This window comes from Myxine glutinosa, chromosome 12 (assembly GCF_964187855.1).
Source record: "Myxine glutinosa chromosome 12, kmMyxGlut1.1, whole genome shotgun sequence".
Taxonomy (NCBI): domain Eukaryota; kingdom Metazoa; phylum Chordata; class Myxini; order Myxiniformes; family Myxinidae; genus Myxine; species Myxine glutinosa.
Window position 1 is genome coordinate 40405009 of NC_136272.1, and position 27452 is coordinate 40432460.

A 27452-nucleotide genomic window follows, 5' to 3' on the forward strand; every position below is an offset into this window, starting at 1 on the left:
ATTAACAATGTTGTTAAAAGTTTATTTTGTGATTAATTTGTGATTGGAGATATGTTGTTTGGAATGAAAAAAGAGATATCGAGTTTAAGTGAATGACGACATGCCGTGATGGTTTCTATTTTCTGAACGTGAACTTTGCGGATCGCCATATGCAGATTCGCCGACTGAAGGTGCTTCAGAAATGTGGAATTTATTGGTTTCATGCTTTAGCATTCGCCTGGTGTTGGCTTAGCGGTTGGGGTGCAGGCTTGGGATCCTAGAATCCTGGGTTTGAATCCCGGTCGACTGCTGAATTAACACCAGGAGGGTTGACTCAGCCTGTCATCCTTCCGAGGTCGGCAAATTGAGTACCAGTTCACTGGTAATTCCCTGTGTGTCGCAAGAAGGTGACCAACAGGGTTGGCAGCAGGAAGGGCATCCGGCCATAAAACATTGCTTCAAAAAGGGACCATGGTGCCCAAAAAAGGCCAACCCCTGCTCTGCGGGGAAAAATTGCCTCTAAAGGTGGTCTGTCTCTCTCTCATGCTTTAGCATTCGCCGTATCGGCATTGTCTGTTTGCTTCTGGCCTCCCACCCGTGCATAGCACGGGTATCTAAATAGTATTAATTATATGTTTCCTTGCAAGAAACTTCGACACAAGACGAGGCCATTCGGCCCATCAAAGCTTCTGCTATTATTCCCAACTTACGATCATTTATCCGTGCTCTATCCTTTTTGAGGCTGAGCGTCAAGATAGAAAGCAGCACATACTATTTTTAGTCTTTGATGTGACTTGGACCAGGGTTCGAACCACCGACCTTCCAGACGCAGAATGAACGCTCTATCCATCACCCCACCGAGACTGCGGAAACTTAGTGTTGACCAAGTGGGCCAAACACGCCACGACACCCATTAAAAATCATTTTGTCCCCAATGAGCTGTTTAATGTGAATGTGATCGACAGGCAACTATCATCATAGTACGATGTGCAGTGTAAATAAAATGTATGCTGCCTCTGTACAGCTAGTAAAATTATCAGTCAACCTCCTTCCTTTATTATCTCATTTTCCACCATCTTGATATTCAGCACTTGAATCTTGATGCAGGAAACATGTGATTATGGCTATCTGTTACCAATGGCATGAAGAAACGAAGAGTTCAGATGCAAAAACAGATATATCCATTTTTGCTGAAATGAGAAAATCAAGATTTTCTGCTGTGCATTCCAGGTGAAACCCATCAAAATGACATGGGCTGTATCTTAAAATACGTGGACGCGATCGGGTTTTGGGAGAAAATGATTTGCCTACTGAAACGGAGGTATTGAAACATATTGTTATGAATTTGGTAATGCAACATCTAGAGCTAGGTAGATCTGAATAGGTAGGTATTCGGCTGTCGTGACAGGGACTCTACATGTAATAAGTTATTGATGTTCAGGCGGTTGTCGGGGTAAGATGTATGAGTGTGGATCTACCTGGAGATTCGAGTGTTAAATAGTGAGGGATTAAAGGTAACGCCCCTGTGAGTCTCACCTAGTAGTCAAACCTTTGTCCATTATGGCACTGCAAACCACATAAACATTAGTTAGGTCCTTAGCGCAACATTAAATAATCCCCTTTCCCTGACAAGGACTTCGTATTAAGTTGACAGGAAACCAGGTCAAAAACACCACCACGATTGGCCGCCACCGTGTACACCTCCAAAGGCCTACAAACCTGGCCGGCACGTGTTATGCCAGGACCGCAGGGTCGCGTAACGGGGGAGATGTCAGGAGTCGCGGGAGGCTTTGATTGGCTGAGGAGTGCGCGAATGTGACGTCATCGGCCACCAATATAGGCGACGGTCGGACGCCATTTCGGCAGTTGAGTCGCAAGTCACACGAAGTTAGTTCGCCAGTACGAGTTGGAGAGGACACGCCATTTCAGGAGTTGAGTTGAGTTGAGTTCGTGGCAGGCACTGGGAGACGCAGGCAGGCACCAGAGAGTTGAGCGGTGGTGGAGAGTTGGAGAGGACACGCCATTCCAGTCGCAGTTCGAGTGCAGTTCGAGTTGTAGGGAGTCGCAGGAGACACACGAGAGCACACCCAGTTGGCACTGAGCAGTTCGTTGGCACTTGGCTGCCAGCACTCCCGCGTCGAGTCGAGTGGAGTTGAAAGGAGTCCTTCCTGTCCCTGGTCAAGTGGAGCCGCTGGCCTGCGTCGGACGCGTGGTGCTTGGAGCGAGGGGCCTCGTGGTGTGCGATCGGGCCGGAAGGAGCGGTGCTGGACACCAACAATACAAGACGACAAAGACAGATAAGCCCGATCTCCGCGTATATTTTGAACGACGGGACGTGTTATTTTCGTGATTAATCTCCCTCGTTTGTGTTTGCTGTCAGTCGTGTGGGGACGTCCCGATTTAGGTTTATTAGAATTATTAGATTTACCGGCGGGCTTTTTCACTGGCTTTACTTTTCCTAATAAACCCTTATATTACTTTTTGTACATAATATCTGAACGCAGTTTTCCTGGGTGTTTGATTTTAATAGATAAGGTTGCGGAGCCTTCGCTGCGCCCCGCCATTCCGCGCGTTGGTGTTGAACTTGAGTCCGCCATTGAGTGTTCGCCTCGGGAGTTAAAGTCTCGCAAATCGGTCATCCGTAACTGTGGTGTTAATCACGGTTACGCGACAAGTGGTGTCAGGAGTGTAGGATTTGAACCCGTCGGACAAATTTTTTTGTCCGCGGCGAGACATCGACACGGTCGGGCGTACATTGCGTCCGACGTTCGAACGCAAAATTTGGATAGGCGAGGCGGAGAAATTTAATAATCAATTGGGCATACGGAGCGCGATATCGCGTCTTCGTCAAATTTAAATTGTGTTTTTGGAATTGAAATAAATACGCGCGCGGGGAACGACCTTCCGAAAAGCGGATGTCGGAGGTCGACGAAATGGAGGTGCGCAGCGAGGCCTCCGTCAGCGTTGGGAGTGAGCCGGAAATAGGGGAATTAGATGCAGAGGTGAGCCTTGGAACCTCCCTCGTCCCGAGCACCAACTTATCCCCCTCCCCCACCGGGGAGTCGGGAGCAGTAGGAACGGCCCCGACAACCGACCAGATGTTGGGGCAATTGCTTCGAAAAATTGACGGGCTGGAAAATAAAATGAGTAAGGTATGGAGGGAAGGAATGAAGGAAATGAGTGATCGATTGAGTATTAAAATTAATGGGCTGGCAAATAAAATGGGGGATGATGGGGAGACCGTAAGTGTACAGGTGAGCGGAGAATGTCCACAGTTCGATGGGGAATGTGTACAGGTAGATGGGGAATGCCCGCAGGTAAACGTGGAATGCCTGCAGGTAAACGTGGAGTGTCCACAGGTGAGCGGGGAAGGAAATTTGGAATGTGAGAGTTGTAATGGGGAATGTTTCCCACATTCTGGCCTGGTTGTTTATCGGGACCGTGTGGATGTCACAACACCCCAACCGGGGGATGAATTTGGAATTGTGCAGCACCAGGGCGGTGGTGCGGAGCAAGAGGGGGTAGAGTTTTTGGGGGTCCATGCGATAGAGCCGGACCGGGTATTTATTGGGGATATTGATCAAAGCCTGGCGGGGCCAGGAATGATTTCTAATGATGAGGATGAGTTGATCCAGCGGCTGGAGACCTGTGACAGTCCCATGGAGGTAGAGCTTGTTCAGGCCCAAAGGAGTCTGGGGGAAGAGGTGAGTTGGTCCGAGGAGGTGGTTGGAATGACCGAGGGGACGCTCACTGTACACTGCTATTTGGAAACAGAGGCTCCAAAATTGGACAACCAGTTGGGGGAGTGTGTTGGCTCCGGGCTGGATTTGGATCTTGGAGGATCGGGAGATAGAGCTTCTGGAGATTTGGTCCCTGTAGGGAATTTGGATCAACTGCAGGGAGGGGCAGAACAACCGGTGGTAGAGGTTGTTCCCTGCAGCTGCGGTTTGGCGGTGGGAATGAAAATTTGTAAAATAAAATTTAAAATAAAATTACAATGGGAACTTGATTTGGAGCAGCCATGGTTGGGATTGGTCCCCGGGCTGCGGGATCTGGATATGGAGAGGTCATGGGTGATGGCCTCGGGCAAAAGTTGCCCCTTTCAAAATTTGGGTATGCCAGCCAGCTGGGGGGCTGTGATGGCGAGATTTGGACGTGGGGTCCAGCCTTGGGTGTCGAGGTACGAGCTGGGTCCCACGGGGGGTCTGGTGGAGTGTGGCGTCCCTTGTCCGTCGGGGCGCCGTCCGAGCTGGTGGCTCGGGCCGGCAGGGTCACCGGACCCTGGTGGGGGTTAAGACCTCCAGGGAGGTCCGAGGTGGTTTCTCAAGCCTGGGATGGCAAATATTGAGGACCACTAGGGGGAGGTGTTGTGGGTCGCGCTTTGGTGGTGGCACTGCGGACGGCCAACTTGGGACTGATGTGGTGACCACCCGGGCATGCGGCCTGGCACTCTCCTCCAGGGACTCTGGGACAACCAGCATGTGGTGACCTGGCATGGTGGTTGGTCTATGGACGCGGGTCAAACCGAATGGACAGGGATGGAGATAGCCTGCCGGACAACCATTGGGGCATCTGTGGAACGTGATGGTGTGAGCGACCTTCCACAGATGCTCCGTTGTGATTTATGGACTCTCGGGTTGGGAAGAGAGCCATGGGGATGTGAATCGGGAGATGTGTAACGACGAGCCGAGCATATGGGCCATGCTCGGCTGGCATGTGTATGGCAAAGCATCCTTCTTTGGTGAGGTGAGTGAAATGTGACAAATGGTTGGCATGGGTAATCTGTGGGTTAGATGGAAATTTAAGGGTGGATTTTGAAATGCCATGGTGGACACTGTATAGTGACGCCATTATTGATCCAGGTGTGTAGACCAAAGTGTTGGAGGCTGTGATGAAATTAATAGGGTAGCAAGACACAGCTTTCAACTGGTTGCGGGGGCAACTGTGCTGATATTTGGGACGCGGGATGATGGGGATGTAGTTGTGTAGCCTGAGGGTCAACGTGGTGCTGTGCGTGTCCGAGGTGTGTGGACCATGTCTTCTGGGTGGGTCTCCTGGTGGAGCATGGCTGTTGACTGGACCTTGGTGTGGTCAAGTGTGGGTGAGCACTGGGGGGCTGCAGTTCTGTAGTCGGACTGGGGGATGATGGGGAGGTGCAGGGGACGTGGCTGTAGGGATGCCACGCACTGCGACCGTGCCCCCCAGGGCCGAGGTTGTGTGTGCGGTAGTGGGTGTTGTGGCAGCAAGTGCTCACCACATTGGCCAGCTGGGGCTGCTGCAGCTGTGTTCCTCGCAGGGGGGCCGAAGGATGGATGGTGGGTCGCACCCTTATGGACACTCATGGGCCATGTTGGCGTTTTGACTGCTCACCTTGTCCCGGTGACCCTTGCACGGTAGAGGTGCAGAGCTGTCGTGGCCACAGGTAGTTGTGTAGTGATGATCACCGTTGGATGCGGATCCACATACCTGCCAGTGTAGTGGGGACAAAAGAGAAATTTGGAAGTATTTGGTAGGCCCAATGTGAAATTTTGGGATTGTGAAGGGTGGATGACGCTCTTGGACCTGACCAACCTGCAACTACCTGCACTTGAGGTGAGTGTTTTGAGGAGTACTGTCCCAGGCTTCAGGATTTGCTTTGGAAATTGGGGACATGTAAATTGGAGTTGGGAGGCGGGTGTGAGTGATGACATGGCCGGTGAGGGGATGGAATGGGAGCCACAGTGTCTTGTGGGTGGCGTATGTTTTTGTATTGTGGTTACGTGTTTTGATGTGGTCGTGAGAGTGGAACCTGGAGAGTGTGTGATGATTATTGGAGATAATGAGGGGTGATAATTGTGCTTTTTGGAAATGTGCTAATGGAAAGGTGTAAGGATTTAATGATTCGAACTGTGAATGGGATTTCACATTGGCAGGCCATGGCAAGCCTTGTAACACCTTTTACACCATCTATGGAATTGTACTGAATTGTGCTGAGTTGTGTGGAGAATTGAATGGCAGTGGGGGAGGAAGTGTGTTTTGGGGTCTTGTGGGTGGGGAAGGTGTGTGTGTCCGCAGGTACAGAGCAAGCTCTGAGGAGCGATGCCTGCGGGCCCCCCTCTGCGGCAATTACCCCTGGCAGCCGGTGGTAACTGGAAATTGGAGCTCGTCGGTGGAGGGTCTGGTTGGGCGCCGCGGGGTGAGGAAGTCCCCCGGTGACCCGTGTTGCTGCGTGAAAGCAGGAGGCAAAGGAGCCTGGTGTGTGTGGAGACTCTCACCGGCGAGGTAACGGCGGAAAGGGGCTGTTGGGCTGTCACGGGGCCAAGAGGTAAAGGGGGGGGGGGGCAATGAATTTGTAAGTCGGTTGACTTGTTTTTGGGACTGCGGGCACCACAGCCTGATGCGCCCCCACCATCTTTTGTGCGGTACCTCCCCGCTGCCTAGTTGAGGAATGCACACACACGTGAATGACATCAATGCCATGGTCCTGCAGGGGGTGTATTGGGAATAAGTGCTTTGTTGATTTTTGAAATGCCTTGATGACCTATGGAATGAGAATGAGTGGTTAAGGGGTCTGTGTTGCATGAATGTGGGCGAAATCCACCGAGCCGTGTCACTCACCTGTAACATCTGGACAGGGCCCGTGGAAATTTAGGGGGGATGCATTGGGGATGGCCCCGCAGGTAAGGTTGAGTCTTGTGGCATCCACCGGGGGACGCGGTCTGTAGACCGGGGTATGTACAAAGGTTAGAGTTTTGAGTTTTGGAAAGATGGTTAAGTTTTGTGGTTAAGTTAGTGTTGTGTGTTGTTGTTTCCTCCCTCCACAGGAACAACGAAGAAGATGTACATACTTGCATGATGGTTAAGGGGTTCAGCATGTTAAGGAAGTGTAGGTAGGTAGTCCGACTCACTTCCCACAGCCCTTCCTGATTTATTTCATAGGTTAATTAAGTGTGTGACAGTAAGTGTTAAGGCTGGAATGGTAGCCCTGCGGTGAACCTTGCAGGAGCTACGGTTCCAGGGGGGGGGCTGTGTTATGAATTTGGTAATGCAACATCTAGAGCTAGGTAGATCTGAATAGGTAGGTATTCGGCTGTCGTGACAGGGACTCTACATGTAATAAGTTATTGATGTTCAGGCGGTTGTCGGGGTAAGATGTATGAGTGTGGATCTACCTGGAGATTCGAGTGTTAAATAGTGAGGGATTAAAGGTAACGCCCCTGTGAGTCTCACCTAGTAGTCAAACCTTTGTCCATTATGGCACTGCAAACCACATAAACATTAGTTAGGTCCTTAGCGCAACATTAAATAATCCCCTTTCCCTGACAAGGACTTCGTATTAAGTTGACAGGAAACCAGGTCAAAAACACCACCACGATTGGCCGCCACCGTGTACACCTCCAAAGGCCTACAAACCTGGCCGGCACGTGTTATGCCAGGACCGCAGGGTCGCGTAACGGGGGAGATGTCAGGAGTCGCGGGAGGCTTTGATTGGCTGAGGAGTGCGCGAATGTGACGTCATCGGCCACCAATATAGGCGACGGTCGGACGCCATTTCGGCAGTTGAGTCGCAAGTCACACGAAGTTAGTTCGCCAGTACGAGTTGGAGAGGACACGCCATTTCAGGAGTTGAGTTGAGTTCGTGGCAGGCACTGGGAGACGCAGGCAGGCACCAGAGAGTTGAGCGGTGGTGGAGAGTTGGAGAGGACACGCCATTCCAGTCGCAGTTCGAGTGCAGTTCGAGTTGTAGGGAGTCGCAGGAGACACACGAGAGCACACCCAGTTGGCACTGAGCAGTTCGTTGGCACTTGGCTGCCAGCACTCCCGCGTCGAGTCGAGTGGAGTTGAAAGGAGTCCTTCCTGTCCCTGGTCAAGTGGAGCCGCTGGCCTGCGTCGGACGCGTGGTGCTTGGAGCGAGGGGCCTCGTGGTGTGCGATCGGGCCGGAAGGAGCGGTGCTGGACACCAACAATACAAGACGACAAAGACAGATAAGCCCGATCTCCGCGTATATTTTGAACGACGGGACGTGTTATTTTCGTGATTAATCTCCCTCGTTTGTGTTTGCTGTCAGTCGTGTGGGGACGTCCCGATTTAGGTTTATTAGAATTATTAGATTTACCGGCGGGCTTTTTCACTGGCTTTACTTTTCCTAATAAACCCTTATATTACTTTTTGTACATAATATCTGAACGCAGTTTTCCTGGGTGTTTGATTTTAATAGACTAGGACGTGCCCGTACGTGGGTGCCCGTTCCGTGGCCAAAAAAAAAAAAAAAACAATTTCCAAATTTAAATCAAGTGTACCTCCCTGTCTTTGCTAGCCATGACATTCGATGCCATTGACCATTGCCACTCCTACGCCACGGTGAGGCGACAGGGTAGGATTTGTAGGAGACCTGAAAGTGCAGTGTCAGTATGTATTCCATGTTCGAATTGTATTAGTTTTAAAATAGTTAAAAAAAAAAAAGGTTTGCAAAGCATATCAGCAAATTGAAACAGAATTGAAACAGAGCAGAATTCGTTATTATTATTATATCTATTACTACAAATTATTACAAATTATTACATTACAAATGTTATTCGTTAATGTTAATTCCCTGCCATCACCCTCTGCCATCACCCTCTGCCATCACCCTCTGCCATCACCCTCTGCCATCACCCTCTGCCATCACCCTCTGCCATCACCCTCTGCCATCACCCTCTGCCATCACCCTCTGCCATCACCCTCTGCCATCACCCTCTGCCATCACCCTCTGCCATCACCCTCTGCCATCACCCTTCCATCACCCTGCCATCACCCTCCCATCACCCTGCCATCACCCTGCCATCACCCAGCCCCATCACCCTGCCCCATCACCCTGCCCCATCACCCTCCCATCTCCCCCCCATCACCCTCCCATCACCCTCCCATCACCCTGCCATCTCCCTCCCACCACCCTCTGCCACCACCCTTTGCCATCACCCTCTGCCATCACCCTCTGCAATCACCCTCTGCTATCACCCTCTGCCATCACCGTCCCATCACCCAGCCATCACCCTCCCATCACCCTGCCATCACCCTCCCATCACCCTCCCATCACCCTGCCATCTCCCCCCCACCACCCTCTGCCACCACCCTCTGCCATCACCCTGCCATCACCCTGCCACAGCACCCTGCCACATCACCCTCCCATCTTCCCCCCATCACCCTCCCATCACTCTCCCATCACCCTCTGCCATCACCCTCTGCCATCACCCTCCCATCACCCTGCCATCACCCTCCCATCACCCTGCCATCACCCTCCCATCACCCTCCCATCACCCTGCCATCTCCCCCCCACCACCCTCTGCCACCACCCTCTGCCATCACCCTGCCATCACCCTGCCACAGCACCCTGCCACATCACCCTCCCATCTTCCCCCCATCACCCTCCCATCACTCTCCCATCACCCTCTGCCATCACCCTCTGCCATCACCCTCCCATCACCCTGCCATCACCCTCCCATCACCCTGCCATCATCCTCCCATCACCCTGCCCCATCACCCTCCCATCTCCCTCCCAAACAAAGAAAAATAAAAATTGTCTACATGTACATTGTACACACCTTTATGTCGTTAGCACCACTTCATAAGGCACCACGTACGGGCTTCTTCTTTGTTTCCTCGTCCTGGGCAAGAATGCGGAGGCTGCTGGAACTGCCAACCCTAGAGGTCGCCACGTAGAACTGGCAATGGCTGAAGAAGGCCCTTGGGCAGAAGATCCCAACATGGTGTAGCGACTGCCAAAAGAAGTTGTGCACTTATTTTGATGAAATCTTTTCGTAACAATTTTTCTTCAAGTAATAAATAAATAATAAGAATTGTCCACATGTACACACCTGTATGTCGTTAGCAGCTCTTCATAAACAACATTGCTGAGGAAACGGCACTTCTCCAGGAGATCCTCACATGGTGTACAACTGCCAAAAGAAGTTGTGCACTTATTTTGATGAATTCTTTGCGAAACAATGTTTCTTCAATCAATAAATAAATAATAAGAATTGTCCACATGTACACACCTGTATGTCGTTAGCAGCTCTTCATAAACAACATTGCTGAGGAAACGGCACTTCTCCAGGAGATCCTCACATGGTGTACAACTGCCAAAAGAAGTTGTGCACTTATTTTGATGAATTCTTTGCGAAACAATGTTTCTTCAATCAATAAATAAATAATAAGAATTGGCCACATGTACACACCTGTATGTCGTTAGCAGCTCTTCATAAACAACATTGGTGAGGAAACGGCACCTCTCCAGGAGATCCCAACATGGTGTACGACTGCCAAAAGAAGTTGTGCACTATTTTTGAAGAATTCGTTCGAAACAATTGTTCTTCAATAAATAAATAATAATAAAAATTGCCTACATGTCCATTGTACACACCTTTATCTCGTTAGCACCTCTTCATAAACAACGTTGCTGAGGAAACGGCGCTTCTTCTTTGTTTCCTCGTCCAGGGCAAGAATGCGGAGGCTGCTGGATCTGCCAACCCTACTGGCCGCCACGTAGAACTGACCATGGCTGAAGAAGTCTCGTGAGCAGAAGATCCCAACATGGTGTAGCGACTGTCCTTGGGATTTATTCACAGTCATGGCAAAGCAGGGTCGTACCGGAAACTGCCGACGCCGCAGAGTGAACGGGAACATGTTGTCAGATGGACTCAAGGTTATGCGTGGAATGAGCAATGTGCGTCCAGAATTGACACCCATCACAGATTGTGCAACCAACAGATTTGGAAGGATCTGAAGTATGATGTACCTTGAGCCATTGCAGTGCCCGCTCTGCTGGTCGAAGTTTCGCAGCAGCATGATGACCATACCCACCTTGAGAGAGATACGATGAGGCGGCATACCAGATGGACAGAGGGTGTTCAGGAACTCAGGCGGATACAAATGATCACCCTCAGATTCCGCTGTATCGACGCTACAGCAAACATGTTCCTCCCCTGGAAATATGGTCGTCATGTAGGCATTTACCTGATCGACTTCAGAATTGGTCGGACATAGTATAACACGCTCGCAAAGCCACTTGGGGTTGCTAATGTTGTTATGCAAGTCTTCGTACACCCAAGTGACAATATCCTGAAGTTTTTCACCAGGAAGAATGAGCGGTTCCCTGAGCTCAATAGCAAATTCACCCTCTTCTGGATTGACAGGAATCTTCCCTTCACCCAGATCCAGCAGGAATTTTGCAAAAGCAGATTCGTCCTGTTGTTCTCCAGCACCCTGCATGATCCTCATGTTTACTCTGAGACGAAGAATCTGCACTTTTCTCCACAGGTATGAGCTCTTGAAGCACCTTCCAACTATGTCAATACGGCTACCGTGTGGCACAACAGTAAGGATTTGCCTCCAGTCACCACTGAAAACCATTGCGATGCCGCCAAATGGTTCCTCGGAGCCCCGAAGCCACTGGAATGTTCGATCTGCTGCTTCCAATGCGCGACGATCCATCATTGAAACCTCATCCACCACCATCAGATTAGTCATGCGTATGAGTGCTGCAGTGGTGTCATTTTCACTGATGTTGCAAGTGGACTCATCAGTGAGAATGAGAGGACACTTGGTCCTACTATGGAAGGTGGCCCCTTTAGGCAGCAGCGTAGCTGCAATACCACTTGCAGCAGTTGCAAGAGCCACTTTGCCCATTGCGCGCACTTTGTTGAGTATATGAGACAATGTGAAGGTTTTCCCAGTCCCACCACTTGCATCAACAGCAAGCATGCAGCCATGTCCGTGTTCCACACTCCACATCACTGTATCGACAACAACGCGCTGCTCGTCATTAAGAAGGCACTCTGTTTGAGCGATGTGAGCCTCAAGTTCTCCTATATTGTGCACTGTTTCGTGCTCGATGACGCGCGGAATGCGAGACTGGAAATGAACTGGGTCAGGCTCAGGAAGGCCAAAGGTCCTACTGAGCGAAAAGCCGTGGCACTCAACTTTGTTCCTCAGCTCTAGTAGCACTGCACTCACAATGCGTCCATTTGGAACATTCACACCTGCAGCACGCATGAAGTCCTCGCACAGCACATACTTGTGCCTTTCCCAGAACTGCACGTGGTTGCCTCTGAGAACGAATATGAGCATGTTGGCAAATACTTCGCGGACTGCAGGGCCAAAAGCAATATTTGCAGCCTCTTCCATAACAGAATCCACCTCCTGGTCATTGTCAACGATGCCATATGCAATGCAGGCTGCCAGATAGGTCTCCATGACCCTACCACCAACACGACGGAGATCCAGAAAGCATGTGGGGCCAGGCACGCGGTACAGTAGCATGCGGAGATAGTACAACTCGGCAGTATGGGAGTTGACGGGAATAATGGGGAGCCGCCCAACCGTATCAGCCTTACGGTTATCCTGGAAACTCAGCCTTCTCTTCCGCAATTGAAACCTTTTCCTCAAGTAGGTGAAGTGCTGGAATACATCTGGATATAGAACATGACGCATGTGTGGATGGAGATTCATGGCTTCGAAAAAGGCGGTGAGGGTTGTTGCAGGGGGTCCTGACTCTGCCACGTTCTGTATGGCACCTTCGTCAGTGAACGTGATCACCTGCTCATCCTGTAGATGGAGTGCCAGCATCTCGACTGGTGGGTATTTGCGTTGAATGGGGAAATCGTATATGCGCCAGTATCCCTCAGATGCGGTGATGTAACGCCCTAGTTCGTAGCGTGCCACTTCATCATGTCGTAATGCCTCTCGCATCCTCTCATGAGGCTCTAGTCTGACCAGGCACTGGTCCGGGCCCTTTTCAAGGTATTTGTACAGGTACTTGACACAGGTGACAGCACAGACGATCTCAAGGTTGATGTGAGCATCGTACCTGAGGACAATATATGGATTGTAAGGCACAACCCATGCATTGTTAACTAATACGTTAGCACCGCCTCGTATTGTCTTCATGATGGGATCACCAGGTGCTGCTTCTGCCCGTCTTCTGTACAGGGGATAGGAGTCATCAGAGAAGCTTGTCGTTTGACGTAGGGCTTTGGGATAGTCCTTTGTGCACTTCCGGTCTGCCATGCAAGGGCTCAAGATGTTCCATTCCCCACAGGGGCCGTGAATCATGTGTGATGTCACAATACGGTGTAGTTCCGGATTTGTGAGGCTGTCAGGAATCTCAGCAGAGACCACGCGATCGACATCTGCAGGTGTTCTGGGCTTGTCGCGAGGTACCACGGTCAGGAGCATGTGTATATGGGGAAGGTGACGCTTTTGCGTTTCCTTCACCATCACGTAAGCGTCCACATGCCCCAAGATGTCATGCTTGAGGAGGTCTGCGAGGAGTGCTTCCACCTTCATATGAAACACCCGGGCGATGATATCAGGTCTTGCATTGGGTGGCTGACCCTCAAAAACCGATGCTTTAATTTCTGGCCACTTTGGGTTGCAGGTGAAAGTTAGGAAAAAGTCTGGTTTTCCCTTGACTCGGACTAAAGCCATTGCATCCTGAAACTCTTTGGCATACCAACGTGGCGACCCATAAATTGACGGAGGCAGAATGGTGAGGCGTCCAGGTAGCACCTCAGCATCACTGTTTAACGCATCAACGATGATCTTATACTTTTCTGCCTTAATTGACTTCTGGTTGCAGCGAATCCAAGTGAGACGGTGTGACTCAATTTTTGCCATCATGTCGCAAACGTACTGCTGTGTCAACCTTCCACCACGAAGCAGTAGATTGAAGTGATGAGTAGGATCACGTACTTGTAGATGGTAGCGGTAGAAAGTTGTTGGCGTAGTCCCTGCCAACTCAGTGTGGTACCCCTGAGAGCCGCAGGGTAGCAGAAGTATGTATGATAGTGGGTCATACGCTGGATGCATGGCGTCTATTGTCTGTAAACCTCCTCCCCTGAGGTGAACAGCGACTGCCAGCCTGCCAAACTGCTCAGTTGTCATAGCCCCTGGAGCAATGACAGCCACATCGCTGTCTGCTGAGGGAAGGTTGACGGTACCATGATGAAGGTCTCGGCGCCGCGTGCGACCTGTTAACACAATATTCAGTTCATTGGCGCTATCATTATGAACCACATACTCAATGGCTGATTTGAATTGCTGGACGTATGGGTTGCACTCATGAATGGCCTGTTGTGCTCTTAGCAAAAACTGTTCATTCAGGCCACTGTTCGAGGTGTGGGCACGACGATAATCCAGCTCATGGGCTGGATCGTGAAAGTAGATCTGAGCAAAGCGTGGGGTACAACCCAGATCGGCAAGAGGAGCACCAATGTAATGGTAAACCTTACCTTGTATGCGCACTCCAGGATTGAAGCCAGGCATACGTATCTCTCGGACACCGATACTTGCCATTGCCAGCGCGTTGTTGTACTGTTTCGCGTGCTTCACAAAGTCCTGGTTAAGGAAAAGGTTTTTAATAGCATCTGGAGGTTGTGATGGAATTGAACCGGGTTTTGGATTCGTAGGATCATGCATAAGAACGACCTTGCCGTGGTTGCAGCAAAATCCTCTTCTCTCCTCATGCCACACCAAAGCAGCACAATGCGAGCATTTAGGGCATTGAAATATTGAGGTCCTGCTCAACGCGTGCCTGTACTCACCATGAAGGACCTCTCGGAAGAAATCGGTATCATCGAATCGAGCAAGGTTGCGATTGTCATGGTGAGCCTGCTCCAGTCGCACACGGTGTACAGCCTCATGACGCAGGGCATCCCTTACTTGCCGGTCTTCTCGCTGGTGAGGGATTTCTTCAGCACGACGCCTTGTCATGCGTCCAGTGTTGTCTGCCAAGCGAGCAGTCCGATCTTCATCCGTTTCAGCTGCACGACGCCTTGTCATGCGTCCAGTGTTGTCTGCCAAGCGAGCAGTCCGATCTTCATCCGTTTCAGCTGCACGACGCCTTGTCATGCGTCCAGTGTTGTCTGCCAAGCGAGCAGTCCGATCTTCATCCGTTTCAGCTGCACGACGCCTTGTCATGCGTCCAGTGTTGTCTGCCAAGCGAGCAGTCCGATCTTCATCCGTTTCAGCTGCACGACGCCTTGTCACGCGCGTAACGTCGCGTGTCAAGCGAGCAGCGCGTTCTTCAGCAGTTTCAGCTGCACGACGCCCAGTCACGCGCGTAACGTCGCGTGTCAAGCGAGCAGCGCGTTCTTCAGCAGTTTCTTCTGTACGACGCCTTGACATGCGTCCAGTGTTGTCTGCCAAGCGATCAGTCCGTTCTTCAGCCGTTTCAGCTGCACGACGACTTGCCACGCGTCCAGTGTTGTCTGCCAAGCGATCAGTCCGTTCTTCAGCCGTTTCAGCTGCACGACGACTTGCCACGCGTCCAGTGTTGTCTGCCAAGCGATCAGTCCGTTCTTCAGCCGTTTCAGCTGCACGACGACTTGCCACGCGTCCAGTGTTGTCTGCCAAGCGAGCAGTCCGTTCTTCATCCCTTTCAGCTGCACGACGCCGTGTCACGCGCGTAACGTCGCGTGCCAGGCGAGCAGCTCGTTCCTCGTCAGATTCCATTGCGCGTGCACTACGTGCAGCTTCGTTCCTTCGTTCTCGTAAACGACGACTCGATTGGGGCATTGTCTTTATCTACAATCTATCTATAAGATAGACAGTAAGTAATAAGTATATAGCCGGTAAGTATAGAGCACTTCCGTAAGGCCGGAAGTGAAGTCTACACTGTCCGGAAGTTCGCATATCGCATATCTATCTATCTATCTATTAATGCCCAATTATTCAATTATCGCCAACGTATTTTGGTTTTTTGCAATTTAATCGCAAGGAAAAGTAGAAAGAGAAGAGGGGGAAAAAGAAAAGCCTTCCCTTGCTGCAAACAGCTGCTGCAAACAACAACAACATGGAAGGCTGCACTGTCCGGAAGTTGGCATATCGCAGTTACGATTATTTTAGTGTTAATGGCCAATTATTCAATTAGCGCCAACGTATTTTGGCTGTTTGCAATTTAATCGCAAGGAAAAGTAGAAAGAGAAGAGGGGAAAAAACGAAAAGCCTTGCATTAACGCATTAACGCTTGCATTGCATTAACGGTTCGGCACACGTGATAGCTCGCTGCTCTCTGATTGGTTGAAGCGTTTTTTGGACATATCTCGGTAAGTAATTGTCCGATTAATATGAAACCTTGAAAAGGCACATCCTCGGGTCCCCAGCAATATACCTGGCAAGTTTCAAGTATATCGGACCCGTGGTTGTCGAGAAACAGCGGTCACAGACAAACAAACACACACACAGACAGACACACACACACACACACAGAGATTACTGGAATTATAGATAGATAAGGTTGCGGAGCCTTCGCTGCGCCCCGCCATTCCGCGCGTTGGTGTTGAACTTGAGTCCGCCATTGAGTGTTCGCCTCGGGAGTTAAAGTCTCGCAAATCGGTCATCCGTAACTGTGGTGTTAATCACGGTTACGCGACAATATACTTCGGTAAACATAGTTCAGTTTCATCAAAAATGGCGTTTATCGGTTTTTGCGCCTGAACTCTTCCCCGTTCCCTAAAAAAGTATTAATTTACATCTATACATCCCTCCGCCTTTTATAAACTACTAGCAGAAGTACCCGGCGTTGCTGGGCGGGGGAGGGGGACAGGGGAGGAAGAGGGGGAAGGGGAGTGAAGGGGAAGAGGAGGGGAGGGGAGGGGGTTCATATATATATGCTGGTAGGTGCATGTGGCGTTCATCACGTTTCTGAGTGAATGTGGCTCACGTTTCCGAGTTAAGTGTGACGCCGATCAGGAAGAAGAAGAAGCCGTACTACCAACTTCGTACATTTCCAGAATTGTTTGATTTATTTACATTCAAATGTCTGGTGATTGTTTTGTATTTGTTTATGTGAATGTGACTTGTATATAACTGTCATCAATTAAAAAGGCTTAGACACCAGAGAGCGATATTTTTTATTTTTTAACTCTTAAAAAAAGGAACTTTTTTTTTTTCATTATTTTCTAAAACCTTTTCTAAAAATAAAATAAATATTTTTTAAACAATCACTGACCTAGGACAACATCGTTGTTTCGCAACCAGTTGCAGAAAGAGTTGTTGGCATGAAGATGACTTGAAAAATTTAGCAATCCCTCATAATATAATACGGATTGAAATCGCTCGGACTCTAGTATATGCAGCAAATGAAAAACGATGTTCCAGGTGCTTTTTTACAGTAAATATGTAGTGGAACTGCTTGTTTCAGGTAAGCTGCCTCCAACTGAAAGACATGTGTTGCCTTCGACACGGCATGGAAAAATAGCATCCAACTTGGCAGCATTTCGTCAGCTTACATTGCAAGAGTATTTTAAGGCCGTGGATCTTTGCAAGCAGCATGGATTTACCATTGATCTGCAATCATTTGAAAGAGGTAATTTCAATTCTTGTTTTAATCCCTGCTTAAGATGAACGGTGATGCAAGATGATAAAAAATATACTACAAATTGGTGACTGTTCATGCCAATTATTACATGATGTAGCAACTACTTCAACTACTAGTCATCTTTTAGATATGAGAGGTGCACAGTTCCTTGCAACGGAAAATGCCAACCCTAATCACCCATGCACAACATGTACAACCACCCACAGGCCCCTGCACACATTAAAACTACACCACAAATACACTACAGTGACATAACATCCCCCCCCCCCCCCCCCCCCCACCAATGGAAACTTCAAAAAACACATTCACACCACCATAAATGCAATAAACAACCTGGGCCCAAAACCCCCACCCATCGATGACACAGAGAAAATACCGTTCCATATACATACATACCAGGGACACCCTGCGGCGAGACCAAGATGGGCAAGGTGTGGAATTTTACCCTAGAAAAAGCTCTACCTTCCCCCAAAGAGACAAAAAAAAGAGCCAGGTGGGCTTTTTGTAAGGCTTCGGGATGTGCGGAAAAGCTTATGAGAAGAGAAAGGGTTTTTCACGTAAAAAGCATTTTGAGGAAAGCATTTGACTTTGAGTTGAGGGAAGTCATTTGTACCTGTGAAGACTGCTTGGCGAGGGACCGGGGCAGTTTGCCAGGAATTATTGGAGGCCCCAGAGTTGCTGAAAAGATCGCGTTTCCAGTTACAATTCCGAACCCCATAATCACCAGTGATTTTGTTAATCCCTCATGCCTTTCCCCTAGTGAAGGGACACATCTGTCCGCTTTGGATCAGGAAGATGGACCAAGCCACTATCTTCACCAAATCTTCTTTGCTTACCTAAATGTATTCGTTTGTGTGTCTGATTGGCGCCATTGTCTTGTTTTGGAAAAGGGGTCTTTATAGAATTGGAAAAGAGATATTTATAGAATTTTTGGAAGAACACAAAAAGAATTTTTTGAAATTATTCTTTATATAATTTTTGGAAAAACACATTTTTGGAAAAGGGATCTTTATACCGGGTTGAGAACTGCACTTTACTTTGTCTTGTTGCTTGTACATTGCCATCTCCTCATAAATACTCCCTTGCATTTTTTTTTGTTTGACCATCCCTCAATAAAACTACCTGTATAAACATTCCCCATGACCCTTCTTCGCCCACTTGTAAATAAACCCCATTGAATCGTTCTTCCAATTTGTCTGCGGTGTCTTTTCATATTGAGAGAGCATGAGAGTCCGCACTTGTTCGGTGGATGCGAATGGTTCGATGGATGTGCGGAGTATCGTTGAGAGAGAGGAAGACAAATGATGAATTGAGAAAGATGATGGGAATAGAGCCTGTGATTGATGCTGTGAAGAGGAACAGGTTGAGATGGTTTGGTCATGTGTTGAGGAAGGATGAAAGTGACTGGTTGAGAAGTGTGATGGAAATGAATGTAGAAGGAGGTAGAGGATGGGGAAGACCGAGAAAGACTTGGCTAAAGATGGTGGAAGAAGAAATGCGGGCAAGGGGTTTAACACGGGGAGATGCAGAAAATAGGGCAAGATGGAGAAGATTGTCATGGGGACCGCAAGGCTAACCCCCGCTCTAGCAGGGAAAATGGCCTTAAAATGCATGTTGTGTTGTATCGTTTTTTTGCCTTATCTCCCAATGGTGAAAAATCACTTAGCAAATTCTAGTAGCCAGATCCGAATCCGGATCTTCACCAAAATCTAATCATTTCGTCTTTTTCACATACGCTAAATGTCTGCCAAATTTCATCCGAATCCGTCGACAACTTTTTGAGATATTTTGTTCACAAACAAACAGGCAAACGGATAGACAGGGGTGAAAACATAACCTCCATCCACCTTTGATGGTGGAGGTAATAACAATAAAAATCAAGCAAATTGCTGAAAACCTTTATTTGAATTCTGTGCATGAAGGAACACCCTTCTATATTTTCATATGATTCGTCTTTGAAAAATTAGGTTAATACCTAAATTACATCTTAAAACCTTCATTTATTAAATAATATGCTCGTCCCTTTATTTGGGCGGTGTATAATGCCACAGATCGCTGCTGAGATCATCCCAAAAAATAATTTTAAAAATAACCATTATACCTGAAAATGTTCTGAAGACATCATCCTAACTGAATATCAAGTCAAACCTGGTGCAGCGTGTGCTACGTGACCAAATGTTTACCTCTTCAGCTCCTCAACTACAACACCCTGCCTGTGAAGCATGAGTCAGACAGTTTATATTGTTGTGGATCTGCTGGTCTGGGTTACAAGGGGCTTCTCTTTGACCCTAAAGGCGAAGAGCCTCATAACTCTGTGGCACAATGGGTTGCTAAGCAACCACAAACGTCACCTGAGACGATTGATTTAAGAAGGGTCCTCACATCCAATTCCCGTGTTACCTTACTGGCAAATTAATCCCCCTTAGATAGGGAACCATGCTCTCAACACTGCACTACTGCCAATCAAGAATGGCCAAGTGATACCATAAGTGGGACGTTGGCTAGTGACGAACCGTAGCGAAACAGCGGAGCACAACGCCCATTCACTATTCACACACAAGCATCTAACCAATGGAGAAAAGACAATCAGGAAATTTAGCAGCTGTTTATAAAAACCAAAAGGACACGTATTTACAAGCAGAACAGTTCACAAGATAAAAGACCTTAACATTAAGCAGACCTTAACAAACTGTTATCATCTCTGCAGTTTCTTTAACTGAGAAGTTAAATGTCAAAAATAAGCCTCTTATTCAGTCAACTTATTATGACTCAATGCACACACGCGCCTCAGTCACTCCGGGGAAATGAGATTAGAAAGAGGCATAGAGAGAAAGGGATGAAGAAGGTGGGGCTTGTTGGGGACTCCTCACTCACAAGACGTAAGCCTTTGGCCTTAAGTTTGTCCAACGTAAAAGAGGGGAGGAGGAGAAAGAACAGGGGGTGATGATGTGTGTGGAGAAATGCATGTGAATGCTCGTGGTGTAACAGAGGAAATTGTGAATGTGTCAGTAACCCAGACCCGAACAGGTCGAGGGTGTAATTGTTGAATGCTCTTTTGCGTTCCAAGTGAACGAATAGGAAATAGGGATAGAAAGAGAGTGTGAGTCAGTGTGTTGGCCGGCTTGTCAGGCAAAAACCTCCACTGCATGACAGCTCTCGCTTCACGGCACACCAGCCCGTTTGTACCCACAACGGCTCGCTCTCGCAACTGCTTGCTCTCGAGGGTTCAGCTCATCTCTCGATGTTCCCTGGATGCGTACTGTCATGGAATTATCCGCCCTTATAAAGCCCCTGCTGGAGGGGCAGTCCGGGAACTGCACAGGTCTTCATGCAGCTTCCTGAATGTTGCGCTCTCATTGCCATGCAGTTCTCATTGGTTAAGCCCATGGTCCTGCAGCAGGGTCGACAGCCAACTGCACCCATATGCGGTGCTTTGTTGAGGAGATTCTCAATTCTGATCTGCACCACTTTATGCTGATGACTTTTGGATTTGTAATGAATTGGAATGCAGGTTTTGTAAAGTTTAATGTTGTGCGTTGCAAACTCGTGTTCTATTATTATTTGAAGTTTCATAAAAAGGGCCATGGGACATTCACAACTAACATTGTTGGGGTTTTTTTTTTTATAGTTGCAGCAACTTTTAAAACATTATATGTTTACTTCCAACACCGAAGGTGGATTAAGGTTATGTTTTCACCCATGTCTGTTTGTTTTGTCTGATGGTCTGTCTGTGAGGATATACTCAAAAAGTAATGGATGGATTCGGGCGAAACTTGGTGGACAGGTTGAGTGTGTGACAAGGAAGAAATGATTCGATTTTGGTGAAGATCCGGATCCGGATCCGATTTAAAAAATTTTTTTTAGTGATTCTTCACCATTGAGAGATAGGGCCAAAAATGATATATAGCAGGACATCTCAAAAAGTTGGGGACGAGTTATGACAAAACTTGGTGGATGAGTTGGTTCGGTGACAGGAACAAGCAGATTCTATTTGGTTCAGATCCGAATCATATGAAATCGTAGGCGGAGGTATGTGCTCTACCGAGTGCCATTCTACCTTTCTATTTAATGCCATGCAAGAGAGTTCACATTTCACAAGCTTTACAATTGTTTTGCTTAAACATTGATTTCATGCTGACTCTTTGCAGGAGATCAACAAATGGAGATCAACAAATGATTTCTGGCCAACAAACACCCCAACTGCCTGGATGTCACCTGCTGTCTGCCCTCTGTCATCTTGAATTGAAGGGGTGGGCTGCCTTAGTCACAGCATCGAGTGTTCATAGCGTCATGGTTACCACATGGAACTCACTCTATTTTAGTTCAGCATCTTAATGTGGAGTCGAATCTACATTGCTGATGTAGATACCACGGTCACTTATCCTCTCCACCAACGGTTCCCAAACTTGGCTTGCAAGTGTACAACCATTAAAAAAGGGAAAGGCAATTCTTTTTTATTAATCAAATATATGAACAACTCCTCCCTCCCCACCCACTGAGAAACTTGCACTGAATGACATCAGAAATATCAGTATTTGTAAAGCCAATGGTTACAAGATCACAACAACAAATTTTATTTTTTACAACTTCATCGATTTTTATATATATATTTTTTTCTTTTTTGTGGATACAGAATCGAGGCTCGTGTAAGAGCTAACACATTGAACATGAAAACATGCACAGACACGTAAAACATGCAATGAAGGAAGTGGGAGACAAGAGGGGGAGGGAGAGGGAAGCACACAAGCACAACAACAGAAGAGAACAGGGACGTCGGTAGATCTGTGGAAGGGGGAGGGCTGGGGAGGAGGGAGGGGTACATGGTATAAAGCAAACTAACTACTAGAAATTTCAGGAAAGAAGTTGAGGATTGAAAGAGGTGGATTTGGGGTGTTTTAACGGGGGCAGAAAAGATCAAGGTTTTGGATGGGGGAAGATAAGAGATGGTGGTGAACAGCTGTTTTAAAGACATGGAGGGAGGAGTTGGATTGAAGAGAGTGTGGGTGTTTGTTCCAAAGGTGGGAGAAAAGAGGAATGAAGGAGTGAAGGGGAGCAGAGAGTCTTGATTTTGGCAGTTTCACCAGAAGAGGGTTGCTGGCAGATCTTGTGTGACCTGTAGGAATATTTGGGGGACAGAGCACAGAGAGAGAGCTGGGGGAGCAAGGCCGGAGAGGAGTCGGTAGAAGACAGAAAGACCACCAACCTGCCTGAGGTGAGAGAGAAATGCCCTCAGAATCAGCTTCTTCACAGGAGATTCCAATGATTCTGAATGCTTTGGTTTCAACAGCATGAAGATGAGCTAGGTGTGAGGCAGGAGCACCAGCCCAGAGGGGAGAGCAGTATTCCATTGAGCTGTGGATGAAAGCCTTGTATGTGGTGAGGAGCTTAGGTGTGCCAAGGAAGGACTTCGCACGACAGAGGATTCCCAGTCGGCGACTCGATTTGGAGGCCAGCTTGGAAATGTGGTTTTCCCAGGAAAGATCATGGCAGATAGTGAGACCCAAAAGCTTGAGTGACAGAACTTCTTGGCGAGGATTGTTCAGAAAGTAGATGGGAGGGTTGTCCAGACGGTCTTTTCGGAGAGACCAAGTGAGAGTGTGAGATTTGTTGGCATTATTGATGTCTTTGGCAACGCCTTTAGCATGAACGTTGTGTACTTGTTTGACTCAACTCAGTTGATGGATGTCAGTTAAACTCTTCATTGATTGCAGCCGAAGGTTTCTTTTCAACTTCAACTAAACATGAGTCTGATCCTTTTTTTTCACAGGATCTAAAGCTCATAGTGGAACTGCCCCACACACGCATGGACACACACACACTGACATACAGACAAATACACGAGACACAACACAGGACTGTTAGACGAGAAAAATACAGCCACTGAGCTTGGGAGAAGTGTGGTCACTTCCTGGGGTACTCTGGGTACCAGCGATGTCACAACAATTGCGCTGCCTTTCTCAACGCACTCAACCGGGAATTTCCAAAGGAGGTACCTCCTTCTCCCCATGGATGCCAACCCATGGCGATTGTCCATACGCTAGTCCTTTTAGATGCTGAACGTCAGGCAAGGAAGCAGCACGTACCGTTTTAAAAGGCTTTGGTATGGTTCGGCCGGGGTTTGAACCGCCGAACTTCCTGACTCGGAGTGGACGCTCTAACAACTATAACGGAAATATTTCCTGAAATTTGAGATCACCCTAACATAACATTTTTAGTAGCAGCAATCAGGTTTGGATGATGTTTCATTTTCTGTCGAAACCCTCTCAAGTTGGGAATAGTTGGCAGTTACGCCTTTGTCTTTCTGGAACTATAAACTGAGGTTTCTTTACAAATGCCCCTGGTTTGTTATTAACTTTAAAAGTATCGGTGCCCAGACCTTGCACACCCACATTCAGTTCCTGAAGATGCATGAAATGAGTTATATCTGTGCACTCAATTTATTCTAACGATCAAAACTTCCTTTTCTTTCTGCCTTCAACAGGTTTTTGTTTAATTTGATGAGGGATTTATTCAATTCTTCTTGATGCTGTTTTCAGATAAAAGGAATGACATCAAGTTGTTTTTCCAGTTCTATCTCCAATAATTGAGGATACAATAAATCTGCAGGTAGCCTGAGAGACGAGCCGAAGGTACGCGCATTACCCCAAAAGGTTACTTGTAGGATGCTTCCAGTGTCTGACACCAATAACTCTTGGAACTGATTTTGTTCTCCTTTCATCGAAATCCAAAGGCTCGTCTTTGAAAGATTTGTGCTTTCGATCTTTGTGACACTGAAGAAGTTTCATCGAGTGACATGATAAATTTCTTCACAAACAACGCACTGAGGAACTGGGTTCGCATTCTTCACCTCTCCAAGAAAATCATATCAGACGACGTAACATGCTCGATACAAGGCGTTGCAGTCCTGTAGGGGCTCACCATGCCGACACAGGAAGTTAGGGCAGGAATTTGTAATTTGTTCAGGGTGCCGGTGATATCTCATGTACTCTTCCCGAAGGACAAAAAACCACCTTTAGAGGCCATTTTTCCCCGCAAGCGGGGGTTGGCCTTTTTCGGGAACCGTGGTTGTTGTTGTTTTTTGGTCCCCTTTTTGAAGCAATGTTTTACGGCCGGATGCCCTTCCTGACGCCAATCCTTTTTGCCGCCTTTAACGACAAGCAGGGAATTACCAGTGAACTGGTACTCAATTTGCCGACCTCGGAAGGAATGAACAGGCTGAGTCAACCCCCCTGGCGTTAATTCAGCGATTGACCGGGATTCGAACCCAGGATCCTAGGAATCCTAAGCCGGCACCCTAGCCGCTAGCCCAACACCAACATCTTCCCGAAGGACAGTTGACAGTTTATAGCTGCACCAAGATGCGAACCCAGGCTAGACAGCTTAGAGGCCAGTGTGCATACCTCTCGGGGCCTAGGCCATCCTGCCAGCCCCTCCATGAAAATCCAAATGTGAAATAACTGGGATCACATCTTCGTGCAATCTTGCATTTACTACTGACTTTTCTGGCAGGATACTTATCAGAACTGCCAGAAACAGGCTGGATTTTTATCACTGACATGCAAACTCAAGTTTGGAAAATCCACAGCTCCTTCAACGTCTGATTCACTGCTTGATCCATCAACAGGCCTTCATTCTGTCTTTTATACCTTCTTTTCAGGGTACCAGAAGTCAATTACTTACCCATTGTAGACAATTTGAACTTGCATGAAATGGAAGAATTATTAACGAGTAACTTCATTGCACACTCTTGTAACAAGAGGCAAAAAGCGGCACATGTTAGAGCATGTTCCGCACATGTTGTACTGTACGGAAGCCGCTAGGTGGTGGTAAAAACAAGAAGGAAGAATGCATGCACAGATTCCTGAACGCAAACTATCTGCGTTGCTGTGCCAGTGGCAGAATGTTCGTGTATCACTTAGACATTGCTCACATACCACAGCACAGATGGTACGCACAGCACAGTTTGGGAAAAGCCGCTCTCCAGTTTTAAATCTGCACTCTTAACTATTTACTGCTTCTTTATACAGTACTGACATTCTCAGTGGGACCATTGCATGCAGCTCCTTTTGGCTAGTGGTCTATGGTAATGCCCTGGGAGATCTCAGGTAAAGGTAAAGGTTTATAAAAACTTTTTCTTAAATGTCCAAAATCGCTTTGTCCCAACAAAATGCCAAAATATCGAAATCATATTTATATCTTCCTGATAGGATGGAGCCTGAAGAGAACGTTAAGACTAAAATAATGGAGAGAAAGGAAAGGTGAGTCTTTGTTTTGCTTTCACAATGACAACTCATCAATAACATCGTTTCACCATTTGAATGACATTTTTGATGTTTGAAACAAAAACAGGCCTCACACAAAAAACGATGGTGTTGGTGAAGGATGCAGCATTCCTTGAAATCCATCTTCAAACTCTGCCATGCTTTTTCATCTCCTTTACTCATTTATAGGAGGAGGTTGCTGAAAGTCTTGCATTTCTTGTACTAAAACGTATCTATAGCTTTTCTAAGATACATTGGAAAATGATGTATGGACATAAAACTGAGTATCATCTGTGAATAGGTAACACTCCGAACCTTAAAGATTACAGTTTAGAGTCACAGCCTGAAAACTCCAGTCTTTAGGCTCCAGTATGAGGGAAATGGGAAGCCTATATAGCACCTCATGAGGACTCGTTGTTCAAGTTGAAACATCAGACTTTGTTTCATTGTGTTTTATCAATATGCACATACCTATTGCTGTACCTCTCTTGTAAACGCCCCACAGAGCCATTCACCTCTGGGACCCAAATATCTTCTGGCCAGGCCGATACATGGACAAGTTGTATATCCCAGAGGTTCACCGACCCCCAAGTTCCCAGCACATACACTTCTCCCACGTGATACGCAGCGAAGGCAAAGTTCCGTCCGTCTGTCGGTGGGGCCGAGATGTTCATCCACTTGGTGGGAAAAAATATGTCAGCTTTGCAAGGAATGGCGATCGAATACTTTCCGCTCTTCCACTTTTGTAACCTGCAATCGGAGGAATAAATCTTGTATAAAAGTGTGCAAGTTGCATCGCAATAAGAAACCCATGAAATGCAACAAATCTAGTGATGATTGTGATATGTCAAAGCAAGGTACACATTCTCATCATACGTTGTGACTTTAGTTGTTTTGCTATAGATTTATCGACTGCTTGCTGTGTAAGTCGGAAGAGGTATGCACTCACCAGGAACCACATAGGTTTCACAAGCTCCCTCAGAATTTCCTCGTCACATATACACAAACTACCTGGAATAGTTCATTATTCTGAACACACAGTTCAAGTGAAAAGCAAATGACTCAGCATCATTAACCACAGTTAATGTGCACTAATCAAGTGGACAAACTGTTGTGCTGCAGTAATTATCACTCTATTTCTCACGTGTCATCATTGTAATTCTGACCTTCAACCTTGACAAGCAGAGTTACACATTTGCTGTATACAAGTTTTTGAGAAATAATTGTTATTCCAGAATAATCAGTGAAATGTCTATTATGGACACTTATGTTCTTCTCATGGTTCTCCAATATACAAACAAAGATTTATATAATAAAATGTACAACACATTTCAATCTGTATTGTGTGAAATATACTGACTCCTCGGGGGTTAACATTGCTTCGTATCGTTTAGTTATTTCCTTAGTAAATGTCTTAAGAGTAATCATAAAGTAATTAATTGTGATATTAGAAATGCGTTCTTATATGTAATAGATATATGATGTCCACCCCTCCTAATGAATGAATGAATGAATGAATGATCGTTTTAAGGCCATTTTTCCCCACTAGAGCGGGGGTTAGCCTAATGGACAGTTAGCCTCCTAATGGATGTAGCTTAAAAATCACCATTCCTGCAAGCCTTTGTTTGATGTTCTACCCTTTGGAATCTGTCTTTTACGTCCTTTTTAAGTATTCACTAGGCCGTATGTTTTGTCTGGAGAGATCGGCCTGACGGCCAAAGCTGAGTGTTTCACCAAAGCATCAGGATGAGTGGTCATGAAAGGGTCACCCTGCCCCATACGGGGCCAAAGGACCAATGGTGAGTGAGAGGCGAAGGGCGCAGTATGTCATGGGTGACATGGGCACGAGAGGTGATAAAGGCAAGTGCGACATGTG

At 47.4% G+C, this 27452-nt stretch overlaps 1 protein-coding gene across 1 annotated transcript in view; it reads left to right on the plus strand.

The window, feature by feature from the left end:
* LOC137437385 (uncharacterized) overlaps positions 1–26909 on the plus strand; it is a 43302-nt gene extending 16393 nt beyond the window's left edge. Inside the window, exons 2-4 of the mRNA XM_078766298.1 lie at positions 21464–21565; positions 25523–25573; positions 26082–26909. Coding sequence (XP_078622424.1) covers positions 21464–21565; positions 25523–25573; positions 26082–26325 — 397 coding nt within the window. The 3' untranslated portion in view covers positions 26326–26909. The remainder of the gene's footprint in view (positions 1–21463; positions 21566–25522; positions 25574–26081) is intronic.
* Positions 26910–27452: the final 543 nt, after the last annotated feature.